A 16,891-nucleotide genomic window follows, 5' to 3' on the forward strand; every position below is an offset into this window, starting at 1 on the left:
TTTTCATCACCGGCCAAAGGATGAGGAGTCTATAAAACTCACCTTGGCTGCACCATGTATTCACTTTTGGATGATATTAGAGAAACTCTGCTGAAATGCATAGACACTTTNTCATGTCCGAGAGTCACTTCATTGCTTGCTTCTCCAATGCAACTTTCTTCCTCTTGTGGAAGCCGTCTGAGTTGTAAACACTCCTTCAAGCTAGCCTCCATTCCATATTTCCATTGATAAACACCTTCTTCCGCTGCTGCCAAACCCAAACACCTGCATCCAGATCTGATTCTGCATTGTCACCGATTGGTTTCACCTCATGTACTGTTCCATTCATTCTCTCCGATTGAATCATCTCTACCTATGGTTTCTCTCACGGATCTTCAAGCATACATCAAGCCTTGATGTATCAATCTTTATCTACAGTTTTAGGACTAGTTTTCTTTTCTTGAATCTGCACATCATCGAAGACATTGATAGTAACCTCATCTCGGTCTTTTAATGTTAACACTCCTTCATCTACTTTAATGGAAACCTTGGTTGTTTTCATGGATGGTCTTCCAAGAATGAGCGGGATATCCACATTTCCCCCCATCTCCATCATTACAAAATCCATAGGGAATTTAAGTTTATCAATTTGAACCACTACATCTTCCACTACACCATAAGGATTCTTGGTAGATCTATCCGCCATTTGCAAGATCATATTTATAGATTTGACCTCAAGATCACCAATCTTCTTAAGCACAGATAGGGGCATCAGATTGATTTTAGCACCTAAATCAACTAAGGCCTTCCCTATTTCACAATTCACAATAGTGTAATGAATAGTAAAACTTCCCGGATCTTTGACTTTAGGAGGAAGCGTCTTCAACAAATAGTGCTGCAATTACCCTGTACTTCAATTGTCTCCTCATCTAAATATTTCTTCTTTTTGATGAACTACTTTAAATATTTCGCATAAGCAAGGATTTGTTGCAATGCTTCAGTCAATGGAATAGTAATCTCCAATTTCTTGAAGATCTCATTAAAATACCCAAATTGTTTCTCTTTTTCCTTCCTAGAATATTTCTTTGGGTAAGGAAGAGATTTCTCAACTATTCTTTCTTTTCTCTTGTCCTCTCCTTCTTCTTTTTCCTCCCCCTCATCATTCTTCTTTTCTTTCTTTCTCTCCGCATCACTTTTTCTCTCTTCATCTTCTCTCAGCTTATTTTTCTCTCTACTCATGTTTTCATTCTCAACAACTTTCTTTTCTTTTCTCTCAAGTTCTTTTTCCCGCAAATGTCTTACCAGTCATGCTCATAATTGTTGGAAAAATAGTTGGCTTCGTTTCAACACCAAGAGGGGGGGGGTGAATTGGTGAGGTTTCAAAATCAGAGTCTTTTTAAAATCTTTTTCACATAGTAGAAACCTTTACACAATTTCTTGAATCACAAGTAATAGAAATTTAAGTGTAGTAGAATATCAAAGTAGACTACACAAATTATAGAGTCGACTAAATGCAAAAGAGTAAGGATAGAGAATTCAAACACAGGTTTTTATACTGGTTCAACCTCAATGCCTACATTCAGTGTCCTTCCAATCCTAGGAAGCAAATGCACTATAATGGTCAAGGTTTTTACAACAAGGCTTTTATAGAGACCTCCACGTGAAAAATATAAAATACCTCTCTAACCCTCTAACCAAAATATAGGCAATACAAACAACAAAGATCTGCAACAAGATATCTCCTCTTCTGCAATCTTCAACCCACTTTGAACAATCCTCAAAGTGTCCAAACTCCATGAGTCTACCCCCTGTAATCACAACAGGTACAACAATCTCCAGAAGATTGTAACATGAGCCTCGATTATCCAAAGAACATTCAATTGTGCAGATAATGATCAAGCGGTAAGCGCGACAAAATTCTCCTTCAGAACCTCTTCAAAGAATGATCTCCACGGTCTTCTTGGTGAGTTCTTGGAGCACTAAATCACAGAGAATCAATCTGAAACAAAATATGAAAATGTCAGTTCTTCCAAAAGTTCTCTGAATAACCCAGGTCTCGTCTATTTATAGATTTCCATAAATCAGACGCTCCTGTAGTCGACTAAGCTACTAATAGAGTCGATTGTCCTCTGACAGTTATAACAGTTAAGTCAAAGTAGTAGCTGTCAAGTCAAACAAATTAATTCCACATTCAATACAGTTGACTCTCATACAATGCTTATCTAACATTTGAAAATATAGCTGTTACTGTTCACAAGCATAACATAATTCCAAATCAAACAACTAACAAAGTCGAATGCATAGTGCACACAGTCGACTTCGACACATCTACACATATTGAAATTCTTTTCAATGTAAAATCTCACATAGCATTGTATTTGAAAATCTGTGCAAAGTCTTCAATCTTAATCGATTCCATTAATAATGAAGTCAACTTAAACTATCAGATTTGCCATACTATTTAAGTTCATCAAAGTGCTTGTGGTTTTCCTTTTCCAAAGCATATGCAATGCAATCACAACAGATGTAACATATATCAAAACAGTGAATATGCATTCATATACCAAGATCAACACACAACATGTTCAATAAGATATCAACCAATAAGGGACAGAACATGTAACACATAACAAGACATGTGTTATTAATAATGTGCTGTCATCATAAAAAACTAGAGTGATTAAAGCAATGTGAGATTAAGGTTAGCTAAGCCAGTGCTTCCCTTATCAACAATCTCAACAATAATAAAATTACATTCCTCCTTAGCGATAACTTCAATATTAGCCCCAAAATTTTTATCAGACTTATCCTCCAACTTTTTAGCCAGTTGGCCAACTTGTATCTCTAAATTCCTTATAACAGCTTCAATGCTTTTATGATTGGAGATAGAAACTTGCATAAATTGTTGGAGTGTCTCCTTTAACTTTATAGTTCTATCAGATAAGGAGGGATGTTGTTGCCATTGCTGTTGTGGTGGTCTATTGAATTGCCCAGCTTGCCCTTGACCTATACTTGGGTGGGGTTTTCACCCTTGGTTGTAGTTACCTGAGAATTGACTTCTTCTTGGGTACTAGCTTGCATAGCACATTATCTATTGACATGATCTCCACCACATAGCTCACAAAGTTGATGTTGAGCTTGAGAAACATTTTGCAACTCCTTAGGGAGTTGAGAGATTTTCTTCATAAGAGTCTCCAATTTTTGAGTTATAATTTTATTTTGAGCTAATAGAGCCTCTTGAGATTGTAATTGTAGAACTCTTTTCTTTTGAAATTGAGCTCTTTCACTATGCATCTCATTATCATTGGCAGTTGTCGCAACCGGGATCGCGACGGGACGACGAACAGAAAAACAAACGGGTTTAAAAAATATTTTGGGAGTCGCTACCATAATTTATTATGGAAAAACTATGGAAAAACCCTAAAATAAAAGCATGTTCTACAAAAAATAGATTTTTAAGTTCGGGAATCGGTTACGCGTAAGGCAGGTATTAGCACCCTATTGCGCCTGCCTAGAGGCAGTACCTTTAATTAAATGTATAAAATTAACGTGGTTTTCCAAAATAAATAATTTTCCCCAAAAAAATAAAAATGAAATTAAACTAAAATAAAATTATTAGGAAACAAAAAATAGTTTTTGTTTTATGAACCCGACAAGGATTGACCTTGGTCCTACGTACATCCATTAATGGACAATCAGGGATCACGTAGTTCTTTATCTAGAAAAAGGTTTGTGAGTTTGTTTAAAAAAACACGGATTGATTTATATTTTTGAAAAGCCCGGAAATAAGGGATCACGTAATTTTGATAAAAAGATTTAATTTAAAAAAATTAACCTTTTTTTTGGTTTTAAATAGTTTTGTATTTTTTTTATATTTTAAGAAAAAAAGAAGAAGAAACTGTCCATAGTTCAACGCGTACTTAAATTCAAGAAAATTATGATTTTTAAGAAAACATTATCTGTACGTAAAATGAAAAATCTTTGGAAGAAAACTTCAAAGTATAATAAAAAGAGAAAAATAAGAGTGTAGAGGCGACATACCTTTTTAGCTTCTGGAACTTCCTTAGTGCTTTCTTAGGTGGTTGTTGTTGACAGAACCCTTAAGTGTGAGAACCTATTTTTCTGTATACTCTTTCTTTCAATTTCTATTATCTCTAGGTTTTTTTCTCTATTTTTCTAGTCCCTTTTTTCCTTCCACAGAGTGTGTATTTATAGGCACATATTGTAATATTATGACAATCTTGTCTTAATTGAGAATTAATTGACAATGGACAAAATAGGGAAAGAAATGGTCTTGATTGCAAAATAAAAAATAAACCAAAATAATATTCAAGACATTAATTGTAATTATTTTCAGACAATATAATTCAAATTATTACCATATTAAACTAATATTTCAAAAACATTCTAAAGTGACGTGTCCTGCATTAAGGAAGATTATTTTATTATTTTCCTTTTCCTTTTTTTCTTTGCCCAACATTCATTATTATTCTCTTATTCTTTAATTTTGATTATTTATTTCTCCGGACGAAATTGGGTGTTGACAGCAGTCATATTCTCTATCAACTCATAGGCTTCCTCTAGAGTCTTCCACTTGATATTACCTCCAACTAAGGCATCCAACATCAATTTCGTCTATGGGCTTAGTCCTCCAAGGAATAGAATGACTAGTGTAGGTTCATCAAATCCATGTGTGGGGTCTTCCGCAATAAGCCTTTTAATCTATCCCACACTTGACCTACAGTCTCGTCCATGCCCTGTCTGAAAGAAGAAATTTCTTGCTTACCTTTGTTGACCTTTGACTGAGGGAAATATTTATTTAGGAATTTAGCCACCACATCTTCCCACTCAGTTAAACTATTCTCTAGGAATGAATTAACCCACATCTTATCATTTCCTCCCAAAGAGAAAGGAAACAAGCTAAGCCTAATAGCTTCATCTGGCATGCCATTAATCTTTACTGTATTGCATATTTCATTGAATATGGTCAGATGTTCATATGGATTTTCATAACATAATCCATTGAATTGGTTGCTCTTCACCAATTGAATGAGAGCAGGCTTCATCTCCATACTTGTAGCATTAACCCTCGGCCTTACAATGCTATTAAAATGAAGAGGTCTAGTAACTGTTGCATAATCTGCCAAGGTACGTCTACCATTCTGATTTTCATGATTGTCCGTCATATTTCCTGTTTCCTGGTCAGATTGATTGAAAGGCTATTCAAGAGTTTCAAGAGAGGGAAAAAGTTCTCTGGAAGTCATGTTCTTCCTTCTTATTCTACTATTTTCCAAACTTATAAGAAGAGGTTTATATAATTTTGTGCTTCTATTCCGAATTGAACCCTGCATACACTAGAGAAAAAAAAAACTAGAGCACTCAATTAGCCCAAAAAAATAACAATAAAAATAAACAAAAATTAAAACAATAAAAAAAGTAAAGTCAAAACTGGTTAAGAATCACACAAAAGTATAGTTTAAACCACGAGTCCCCGGCAACGGCGCCAAAAACTTGTTAAGACCTCGACAAGTGTACCGAATCATATAAAGTAATATAAAATGGTAAGACCAAGTATCGTATCCTAGAAGACTCACGACACTAAACAACCGTGTAATCTCTTAACTAATTAAGACTGAAAAACTATTTGTTGGTTTTCAAATGCAATAAAAATAAACATAACAACAGAATGTAAAATTTGATCAATTAACACAAGAATGAATGGATGATGTTGAGAATTTGAGATAATAATGTTGTTAGGATTTAGATTTCACCGTCCTTACTTTCATGCATGTAAGAATTCATCTTCTTCATTAAATTGTTAACGTCACTCTCTAAATTACTTAGAACCCGATCCCTCGGTGTAAAAAGCCTATCCTTAATTATTAGACCACAATCCCTTGCATCCCTAGTAATGAATTATGCATTATAAACAGAAGCTTAAGACAATCAAACATCATGGTCTCTAGGTATTTCCCAATAACAAAGAAAGCAAAACATCATGCTAAGAGTGATCAAAACATAACAAGCATTGAGTAAAGGAGAAAATCACTAACAATTAATGAAATAAGCATAAAATAATTTAGAACATATTCAAATACATGAAAGTTTAGAGGTTACATCTTCACCAACAACAAATGAGATTAGTTCTCCATTGTCATGGAGAACCTAGGTGTACAATGGAATGAAAGTGAGATAAAAACCCTAGAAAATGAAAAGGAAAGCTCCCGCATCCAATTTTTCCTCCAGAGGGTCGAAAAATGTGTCTCTGCGCTTCTGCCATCTATAGATACAAACCCTAGGGCGAGCAAGTCCTTAAATATATCAGAAACAAGTCCAAAGGTCCAACATGCTGGCGCTCAGTGCCCCCACTTGGGAAAGCAAGCGTCCCTGCGAGAGAAGTGGCGTTGAGGGCCTTGAAAGGGGAAACCAGGCGTTCTACGGTACGTGGAGTCTGGTGCTTAGCGCCCCCTAGAGGGCAACTAGGCGCTGGTGCGAGCTACCTGGCGCTGAGGGCCCCAAAAAAGGCAACTAGGCGTGGTTGCGTGAGCACTTGCACCCAAGGCCCCAGAAAAGGGCAACCAGACGTCCTACAACCTTCTGTGGCCTTCTTTTCTAGTGTTTTTTTTCTGTCCTTTTTGGGTTCCAACTCCTTGATACTTTAACTCCTCTTCCAAATCATTCCAATAACCTACAAAATCAAGGGAATTAGTGATAAAAATCGTCAAGTAAAACCTCAACTATCTATCCACACAATTTAAACTCAAAACAAGAAATCAAGAAAGTTTCTAAGTCAAATAGAGTTGATTTAATATCAAAATTGCATAACAAATAACGGTAAATTCAGCCGTTATCACAAGCGTAATTGTTAAGATTTCGACAAGTGTACCGAATCATATCAAGTAATATAAAATGGTAAGACATCGTTTTTCCAAGAGACTCACGACACTAAACAATTGTGCTTTTGCTTAACCAATCAAGACTATAAGAACAATATTTTGGCATTTTTGAATGCAAAACGATAAAAGTAAATATGCATGCAATTTGATCAATTGAGGCTAAACACAAAAGTTAATGGATGATGTTGATAATATGAGATGAATATGATGTTAGGGTTTAGATTTCACCTAATCACTCTCATGCATAAATGGATTCATCTTCTTTATTAATGCTAATTCCACTTTCTAATTTACCATAAACCCAATGTCTTGGTGAAAAGAGCCTACTCCTAATTACTAGTTTACAATGTCTTGTCTCCCTAGCAATTGATCATGCATTACATTCGCACAGAAGCTTAAAGGAAATCGGTCCTCCTATCCCTATGTCTAGGTAATATTGCTCCTGAGAGAATTCCCCAGATAACGATTTGTAGATATCTCATGATACCAATCTTAGGGAGAGAAGAGGAAAATTGTCACCTTCCCCAAATCCACCAACCTTAAGAGTGCGATATCTCCTCATGATACTTACAAATCATAAGATTTATGCCATACATAAAAGAAAAATATCTCTATCAGTTAAGGAAAGAAGCATAAATTCAAATACAAGAGAGTTTAGAGGTTACATCATTCCCCAGCAACAAATAAGATTAGTTCTCCATCATCATGAAGAAACTAGGTGTACAATGGAATGGAAGAGATAGAAACCCTAGAAAGAGAATATGAGAGCTCCCGCATCCCCAAATATGCCCCCAAAGGGGTGAAAAATGTGTTTCTGTGCTTAAGCCATCAAAAGATACATTCCCTAAGGTGTCCAGGTCTTTAAATAGGACACAAAAATAATAGAAAACGGTTCCAGGCCCAAAACAGATCATAAAAATCGTAGAAACTGGCCCAAAACTCGCTCTGGTTGACTTTTTTAGCATTCTGGTTGACTACTTGACTTTTTTGGTTGACTAGTTGACTTTTCTGCATTCTGGTTGACTTTTCTGGTTTCTGGTGGACTTTTCTGCACTGCAACTCCTTGATGCTGCAACCCTTCATTCAAATCATTCCAAAAACCTACAAAATCAAGGGAATTTAGTAATAAAATCATCAAGCATATCCTCAACTCTCTTATTCACAAAACTAAAGCAAAATCATGAATCAAAACAAGTTTCTAAGTCAAAAAGGTGCATTTGATATCAAAATTAAGTGTAAAAATAACGGTTTTCAACCGTTATCATTAATCTTTAAGGCGAGCTCTCCATTTTCATTTGATTAGTTTCTCAGATATAGTAAGTTAGTTTTCTACTCCTCTCTCTGGTCTATTTAGTTTTCCTTTGCATGTGAATTATCTTGGGTTGCATGTGACGTTTAAGTCATCTTTAAAAGTCTTTATTAATTAATGGTCATAATGGTGTGTCCTAATCGTGATTCTGTTGTTCGTAGTAACAGATAGAGTTTCCTGTTCTTTTGGAGCTGTTTTAAGACCTTTAGAGACGTTTAGTTGGGAAGCGAGTTACATTGATTTAAACTGATGAATAATTTATAATTTTTGAGTTTATGCTTAAATGATAGTTGATTCGTGTTATTGAGTTGTCTGATGAAATATAACATGTTGAGTTCTGGTAGGATTTGTGATCGTCTTTAACGATGATGTGATTGAATTTTTCCTATTTTCAAATTATGAGATGTTGTGTGGTTGAAATTTCATTCGAGGTGAAAAAAATTATTGAATTGTGTATAATCTAATGGTTGGTTGTTTTGGTCATTTGTGGTTGGTGTTAAATTGTTTTATAGTTCCAAAGTGACATAAATATTCAAAATTCAATTTTACAGAATTATGCACACTTGTTGGAAAACATATACTTGCTGGGTGAATGAAAGTTAGAGAGCTATTGATTTGGTAGTGTTGGTCGAGCAAAATCTCACTTGGCGAGGACAAAATTAGAGAGTTCACTGACTTGAGAATCATTGGGCGAGAATATACTCACTTAGTGAATTTAAATCTGTAAGTTCTACTCATATTCTCGCTAAATGAGCTATTTGGTCACTAAGCAAGTGTATTGTCAACACTACTCGCTGAATGAGCAAATTTGGTGGTTGAGTGATTGTTTTGTCAGACCTTACTAACTAATCGAGCAGATATTGCTGTTGAGCGAAAATATCAAAATCTTAACTAAATTTACATATATCTCTTATGATGTGTTTAACCTGCCTGATTATGTAAATGTTAAAACAATGGTTGGCTTATAATATGATTTGTGAATGATTGGAACCGATCCAAGGAGAAATTGGTTGTCGTATATGTTTAATGTATGTTATGACATATGAGAGTTCTAAAAGTAGGTCTTCTGATATTCTACCAGTTATTCAACTTATATAGAGATGAATATAGTGGGGGAGAAAATGACACGAGGTCTTTTCCCTAGCTTTTTAGTTAAGAATGAAAAGATTAATCTTGTAAGTAGTAGGGTAATAACCCTTGTATTTAAGACTCTGTACAGTATATATACATACTACTATAAATACACACCTACATTGAATATATATGTCAAATCATATATCTGAATAATTAAATCTAATATGTATTTTTTTTTAAGTTTTCTAGTGCTTTATAAATGTTAATAAATAATTCAATAATGTTTCCTTTTGACCTCTAACTTATCCTATGATTTTTTTTGTTTCTTTTTTGTGTTATTGATTTTTTTTGCGATAATTATTTTATTGATGTTAACAAATGAATAATAATTATTTAAACATATATGGTAAAGGATAATGATGCTATATAATTTTTTTTAGTTGTAGTTATGTTTAATTGATTTAGATATATTTGTTGTTATAATTATATTTTTTAAATAATTGAATTAATATTATATTGAGAAAATCAATAGAGCTTACATATAATACATTTAATAGTAATATATGATTTATGTTAATATAATAATCTTATACGAAAAAGTAACTTATAAATGAAAATCTAAACTACTCGATTAAAATGAATACTTGATTAAAATGAAGAACAAACTTATGGACAATGTCAATGTGATGTGATGTGGCTTCAGTCTATCTTCTTTTACTTTCTTTGTGTCTTTATCAATATGCAACCGACAATCTCTCCGTTGATAAGAGCAAAAGCAATAAAAGAAATTTTTATTTTCTTTCTCTTCTCATGTGAAAGCCTCTCTCTACTTGTAGTGGTTACAAAATCATTAAATGATAACAAGTAGGAAGTTAAAGGTAGAACCTTTGATTAACTTGGTCATTAGTCATTACTTCCATGCTTTTGGGCACAGAATAAAAATCTGAGCTTTATTCAAATTTAACTGTTCCCTATTGTTTAGGTATATATAATAGAGTTTGAGTTTTATTTTGTTGGTGTCCTTTAATACTCCTTTAAATAACCCTATAGAAAATTGAAAAGAAATATCAAGGAATCCTATCTAAGAAGTAATTCTCCTTAGTGGGACCACCTGGACCATGCTCAAAATTGTCATCTTCAACAAAGATAAACACTTAAACCATGAAAGAGTTTTCCATAAGGGCACATTCATGGTGATGAAATTCCCCAAAAGCTTACATCTTTTGCTTCAATAATTCAACACCCAATTTTCAAGTTTCATTCTTTGATCAGTTTTGCTTTCTATTTCTCATATAATAGATCAACCAACCTGGTTTTTTGGTGATCACTCTTGAACCATCTTAATGGATATTGATGAGTGGGAGTTTCTGTCTGATGATGGGTACCTTGATTTCAACGAAGATGGTGAGAAGCAAAAGCAAAAGAATTCACTTGGAAAGGGAAAGTTGGACTCAAAGAGTGTGTTTGACATGGACTACTTTTGCTCGTCACCACCACCACCACCAAGGGTGCGCACTCAGCTAGTTCCTTTGCCGATTGAATTGGAGCCAAGAATTGGCGTGGCCCCAAAAGATGTTTTGGTGAAAGACATCATAAAAAATGGTCCTGTGGGATTGGATGCAGTTGCCCCATCAGAGAAAACAAAGGATTTTGAGGCAGTGGAGGCTGATAGAGTGAAGGTTTTCTTCAAGATCAAGGAGAAGAGTGATTTTGCTGACATGAAAATGGACTCCCCCAAGTCAAGTAACAGGGGAATCTTGCCTCCAATTGATGCAGGAGGCTTCAAATTTGAGGACAAAGGTGAAACCATAGAGATCATCACCTCTCCCAGAAGAAGGGTTATGGAGAAGGAAGTGTCTGAGAAAGAAGAGAAGTCCACTTGGGAGGAAGAAAATAGCAGTGGTTTCAACTTGTGGAAATGGAGTTTGACTGGTGTTGGAGCCATATGTTCTTTTGGTGTTGCTGCTGCTACTATTTGTGTTCTCTTCTTTGGAAGCCAGCAAAGGAACAAACTAAAGCAGGATCAGAAAATCCGGTTCCAGATCTATGCTGATGACAAGGTAAGCTAATCTCAGTTTTTTTATTTTCACTGAGTTTGTTCCTTGTAAAACTGAAACTGCAATATCAAGATTTTGGAGTTTCATTACTGTATTCAATGTTGGTTTTCTATTAGAATGAAGATTAAATTCTGTGATTGATGCTGACAAGTAATGAAAACCTTTTTATAGCATGAAACACTGAAGTAGAATTCTGCTTTCGTTTATCATCTTAAGAACTGTATAAACTTATTTTTTTTTTTGAAATATTCAGTTCATTTGTGACTTTTTAAAGTGTCAACTGTGTTTGGTCACAGTTTTTGACAACGTCATTGATCATGAGTAAAATTCTGAGAACGATTTAGTATTGGGTTTTGTTGTTTGTTTGTTTGAGAAATGTCAAGGAAAGAAAAAGTCTGTTTACGTGTGGCGAGATTTTTGGAATCTTTTGGCGATTGCAATTTGGAATATTAAATAGTTATCTGGTTTTGATCCAATGTTGTTGCTTTAATTGGTTGTTGGTTGTGATTTCAGAGGATTAAGCAAGTGGTGCAGCATGCAACCAAATTAAATGATGTAATTTCTGCAGCAAGAGGTGTTCCTATGAGCAGAGCTCATATAAGTGTTGGTGGTTATTACGATGGTCTCTGAAGCATTGATTAGGTGAGTTCATGAAGCAATTGGAATGTACAATGGATGAATAGTTCATAAGATATCTATGAATCTGGCCATATTCTATATTGCTGTAAATAACTGATGCCACATTTCTGTCAAAAAAGAAAACCATGATGCTAGATTGTTGATGTTTGCTCTGTATATTTTCTGTGATCTTGTAATTTAAGTCACAGATTGTAGTCACTTTTATTATTATTTGATTATTATTTTTGAACTAGTATATCAAGATGTATCTAGCTGTTTTGATTTTAGTAATTGCCAAATTCAGTTAAAACAAAACAGGAAATTAAATGAGTTTACGTAATATAATATAATATAATATATATATATATATTATGTAAAAAATAGAAAAAAAATGAAAAAAAAAAGAAAACAAAAGAGGAGTTGTAATTCATTCGAAAAAAAGTTTATGATAGTAAAAGATAGAATTTGAAAAAATATTGTAAACATACAAAGAAGAAATATTAGATTAACTAAAAAATCACATTTTTTCTATTTTAATTTTTCATGAAAAAATATACATAAATATCTTTTTATATATAATTTGTATTCTGAAAATCTAAATACAATTTTTTTTAATAAAAAAAATAAATAAGATTTGAGTCGAATTTAATTGAAAATAATTTAAAGTTTCAATAAGGAGAAACTTTGAAGGATTCACTAAAAACTCTTGGCTCATCCAAGTTTGATTGGGTTAAATTTTGATTTAAAAATTTTTTATTATTTTTTAATTTAAAAAATTTGTTATTAAATAATTTAATGAGTCAACATGTATAATCCAAAACAATCATATTATGAATTAAGTTCACTGCTTATTAATAAATCTAATAAATGAATCGAGTTGAGTCAGGTTTGTTTGATTGTTTGTGTGTATGAATATATTATAGTATTGTTTCTTAAATTATTATTAAGTAATTTTATACAAAGTTGAAAGATAATTTACAAAAATCATTTAAACTCCAAATATAAATAGATTAGATACCTTTAACATTTTAAAAATACCTTTCTTTTTCGCTTAATGTACATTTAGCAGTTTTTAAATTTTAAACTATATAAAATTAAGTACATATTTAATAAGGATACAACTTATTGTAATTTATGGCTTTTATCCTGTTTTTTTTTTTTTTCTATAATCATTATACTCATTAAAAGAGTCAAATTCCATAGATACATTAATTGTAGACGGTAATATGAATTTACAATCATTGATTAAAATATTAATATTTAAAATTTTAAGGAAAAAAATATATATTTCACAAAAATATAGAATTAGTTATAATTGCTAATTTTATTGTACTCATAAAGAATTATAAAATAGTTTAAGAATAATAATGATTTTAAAGATGATACTAAACTATTTTATTAAAAAAATATAATAAATTATAAATAAATATTTTAGAAAAACTATTTTCTAAAATTTCTTTGGACCTTTCTCTTATTTTTTTAGTCTGTCTTTCATTTATTTGACAATTAGAGACTGTCAATAAACTTATTGTAAAGACATTTTTAATTGATCAGAATTTAAAACAGAATAAGTTCACTTGTTAATCTATTTTTGAGTTTTGGAAGCATCCTTGAGTTACGGACTTTTAAGCCATATAAGATAAGCTAAGAATATTCTTATAGTTTAATTTATCTTGTTTACCTATGTTTATGTTAATTTTTATGTAATGGTTGAATTGTTTGATTGTAAATTGCTTGATTTAGTTTAACATGTGTTGAACATTGTTAAATTAAATTAGGTATTTGATTTGTGTGATTTTTCTCTATTGGATTTAAATTTGTGAAAAACATTATTAAGTGAATTTTGTATTGAGAAGTTGTGATAAAACATGGTGTGTATTTTGAATTGTTGTTTGATTTGAAGAATAATTACGAATAGTCATATTAGTATGAACAATTGGCTTCTAATGGTTATTTCAAACTGATTTGGTATTAATTAGGACTTATAAAAGGGATAAAACACCAATTGGAGTCACTTAAGCTAATTGATGTGCCTATTTATTCTTTGATTTTTTATACAACGTTAGGCGGTGATTAGGTAGCACTAGGCACAACACTGAAAATTGAAGTCAAAGAGCCCTAGCGGTACATGGCGTTGAGCGCTACTTAGAGACTATTGGGAACGGATTGATATTAAATTTCTAGTGAAGTTTAGAGGCCTTACCGTTGGGCGCCACCCATGAACTGTTGGGAACCAACTGATATTCAATTTCCAGTGACTTAGGCGTTGGGTTCTAGGCTTGGGTTGTTGGGTGCTAGTCTTCACGTTGGTTGTCGTTGAGGTGGCAATAGGCTCTAGTTGAAATAGACCCATCTATTCCATTTCTATTGGGTGCCCTTAGTTACCGATGGGCAAACCCTCCCCCAAGAAGGGGTTCACTGAGTGAAACAAATTCGTTAAGTGTTACTGAATTGACAAGTGTATCGAATCGTATCAAGTAACAAACATGGTAATACCAAGTATCGTTTCCCAAGAGACTCGCGAACTTAACAGTTATGTGATTTCTTGATTAAATAAGACTTGAGAACAAACTCATTTGGTTTAAAATGCAAATTAAATTAAATACGAATGCAATTTGATCAATTGAACAGAAGCACAAAGATGAACGAATGACATTACTATTATGAGATGAACATGTTGTTGGGGTTAGATTTCACCTAGCTTATTCTCATGTATATAAGAATTCTTCTTCTTCATTAATGTCAATGTCACTATCTAAAATACTTAAAACCCGATCATTAATTACTAGGTCACAATCCGTTGCATCCCTAATAATTAATTCTACATTACATATGCACAAAAGCTTAAGACAACCAAAACTCATATCCCCATCCCTGGGCAATATTGCTTTTGGGAGAGATTCTCCAGAACTTGAATTGTAAGATATCTTCCGATACTCAAGCAATTCATACATCATGCTATGAATGAGTTAAACAAAGCAAGCAATGAGCAAAGGAGAAAAACCCTAATAATTAAGGAAATAAGCTTATGTATTTAAAAATCAATTCAAATACACGAGAGTTCACAAGGTTACATCATTTCCCAACAACAAATAAAATTTAGTTCACTATTGTAGATGTACAATAAAAAAGAATTAGATAGAAAAACCCTAGAAATTGAAGATGGAAGCTCCCGCATCCAAATCTGCCTCCAGAGAGTGAAAAAGTGTGTTTATGTGCCTCTTTTGTCAAAAGATATAATGCCTAGGACGTCCAAGTCCTTAAATAGATCGAAATAAAATTAGAAACACAGCCTAATCCAATATCGCCAGCACTCAGCGCCCCACTTAGGGCGCTCAGGCGTGAAACAACAAGTATTGGCGCTCAACGCTCCTGAAAGGGCACCCAGGCATGGTGCGACTCGAGGAAGTGGCGCTTAGTGTCCCCAAAAGGGTGCCTAGGTGCGAACCCGAAGCTTTCTGCGCTGAGGGCCTCAAAAAAGGGCAGTCAGGCATGAGATAGTGAATTCTAGGCGCTCAAGCATCCTGCAATCCTTCTTTCTGATGCTTTTCCAGACCTTTATGAGTTCTAACTCCTTGATACTTCATCTTTTCTTCTGAATCGTCTCAATTCATGCTAAAATAAGGAAATATAGCCATGAAATCCTTAAGTTCACCCTCAACTCTCTTATTCACACAACTTAAACAAAATCATGATTTCAAGCAGGTTTCTAAGTCAAAAAGGGTGTTTTTATATCAAAATTAAGTCACAGATAACGGTAATTTCAACCGTTATCATTAAGCGAATCTAAGATGACTGAATGATATGTTATGATGGAACTATGATAATTTATTGATTATTACGGTGTTGATTAATTTTAATATGCCTTAAATGATGAAATATAATGATAAATGAAAGGATGATAGTTGTGTGATAATGATGAGTGTTAAATTGTATTGAGATTTTGTTTGGTTTTATACAACTATTGAATTATGATTTTACTTATATATGGATTTTGTGGGATGAATGAGGAAGGAAAAATGAGGTATTAATGGTAATGGTGATGATTTTCCTAGAATCATTGAAGTTTTGATTGGAAAATTTTGTTAATATGTGTGTATTATACAAATGAGGTTTTCCTAAGAAGGAATACCATATTATATAGTGTAGTGTATCCATTGAGTATGTGTATAGAAGCTGAGGTCATCTCAACTCTACTAAACTCAGACTCATATAGAGAATGAAGTTTAGGGATAAAAGTTGAAAGAGGTCTTATGTCAAGATTTGATGGGGATGAGCAAATTTATGGCGAAGCCATAGTAAACTAACATACTCCTAGTTGTGTTGTATTCTTCACCACTCCTGGTATCCCTAGACACTCCCGGTATCTTCCTGATACACTCGTTGAGTTTCACCCATTATTTGTTTCTACTAGGCAAACTCGTCTAGTTGTTGTTTAACCCCACCGAGTTAAGCATTAGGTGTTTGAATTCTCTTTAGAATTTACAATCAAACAGATCGCTTACAAGTCCTTAGCGATTACTCTCACAGACAGGATGTGTATACAATACAATTTAATCTAATAGAATCTCAGAGTTTTCTCTCTTCTTACAATAGTAAGCTTATGATTCTATGAAGCTTGAGAATATTTTCTTTTTCCTTTGAACTTTTCTTTTCTTCACTGATATTTTCTTTTATGTTCTTTTTATTTTCTTGCTCTTTTCTTCACCATTCTTCAATATATAAGCTTCAAGAAAATTTCCGTTAAATAGTACTTTGCTTTGATCTTCGGATCTTCTTAGCCTTGTCATAGGTAGCAATCGTTGGTTAAAGTTAACTTGTCAGAGCAAACATGCTTTTTTAATTTTTTATCAAAAGTAGGTTGTACAAACTTCCTAGCGTGACTTTTGTTAGAGCGAACATTCCATGAATTTCTTGTTTGTCTATAACGTCCACTTTTGATTTGTATAGGATGAAAC

The 16,891-nt window shown here is 33.2% G+C and overlaps 1 protein-coding gene across 1 annotated transcript; it reads left to right on the forward strand.

Moving 5' to 3' along the window:
• Positions 1-10,321: 10,321 nt before the first annotated feature.
• Positions 10,322-12,191, forward strand: LOC106763459. Its single transcript, XM_014647652.2, has 2 exons — positions 10,322-11,318; positions 11,829-12,191. Exons 1-2 carry the CDS (start codon positions 10,602-10,604, stop codon positions 11,943-11,945), a joined length of 834 nt encoding a protein of 277 aa, XP_014503138.1. The 5' UTR covers positions 10,322-10,601; the 3' UTR covers positions 11,946-12,191.
• The last annotated feature ends 4,700 nt before the right edge of the window (positions 12,192-16,891 follow it).

The sequence above is a fragment of the Vigna radiata genome, chromosome 1 (genome assembly GCF_000741045.1).
Source record: "Vigna radiata var. radiata cultivar VC1973A chromosome 1, Vradiata_ver6, whole genome shotgun sequence".
Taxonomy (NCBI): domain Eukaryota; kingdom Viridiplantae; phylum Streptophyta; class Magnoliopsida; order Fabales; family Fabaceae; genus Vigna; species Vigna radiata.

Excerpts from the sequence above, each read along its gene's own strand:
- LOC106763459 (XM_014647652.2), top strand. The coding sequence starts at position 10,602 with ATGGATATTGATGAGTGGGAGTTTCTGTCTGATGATGGGTACCTTGAT. Across the intron at positions 11,319-11,828 it reads AGATCTATGCTGATGACAAG|AGGATTAAGCAAGTGGTGCA; the intron begins GTAAGCTAATCT and ends TTGTGATTTCAG.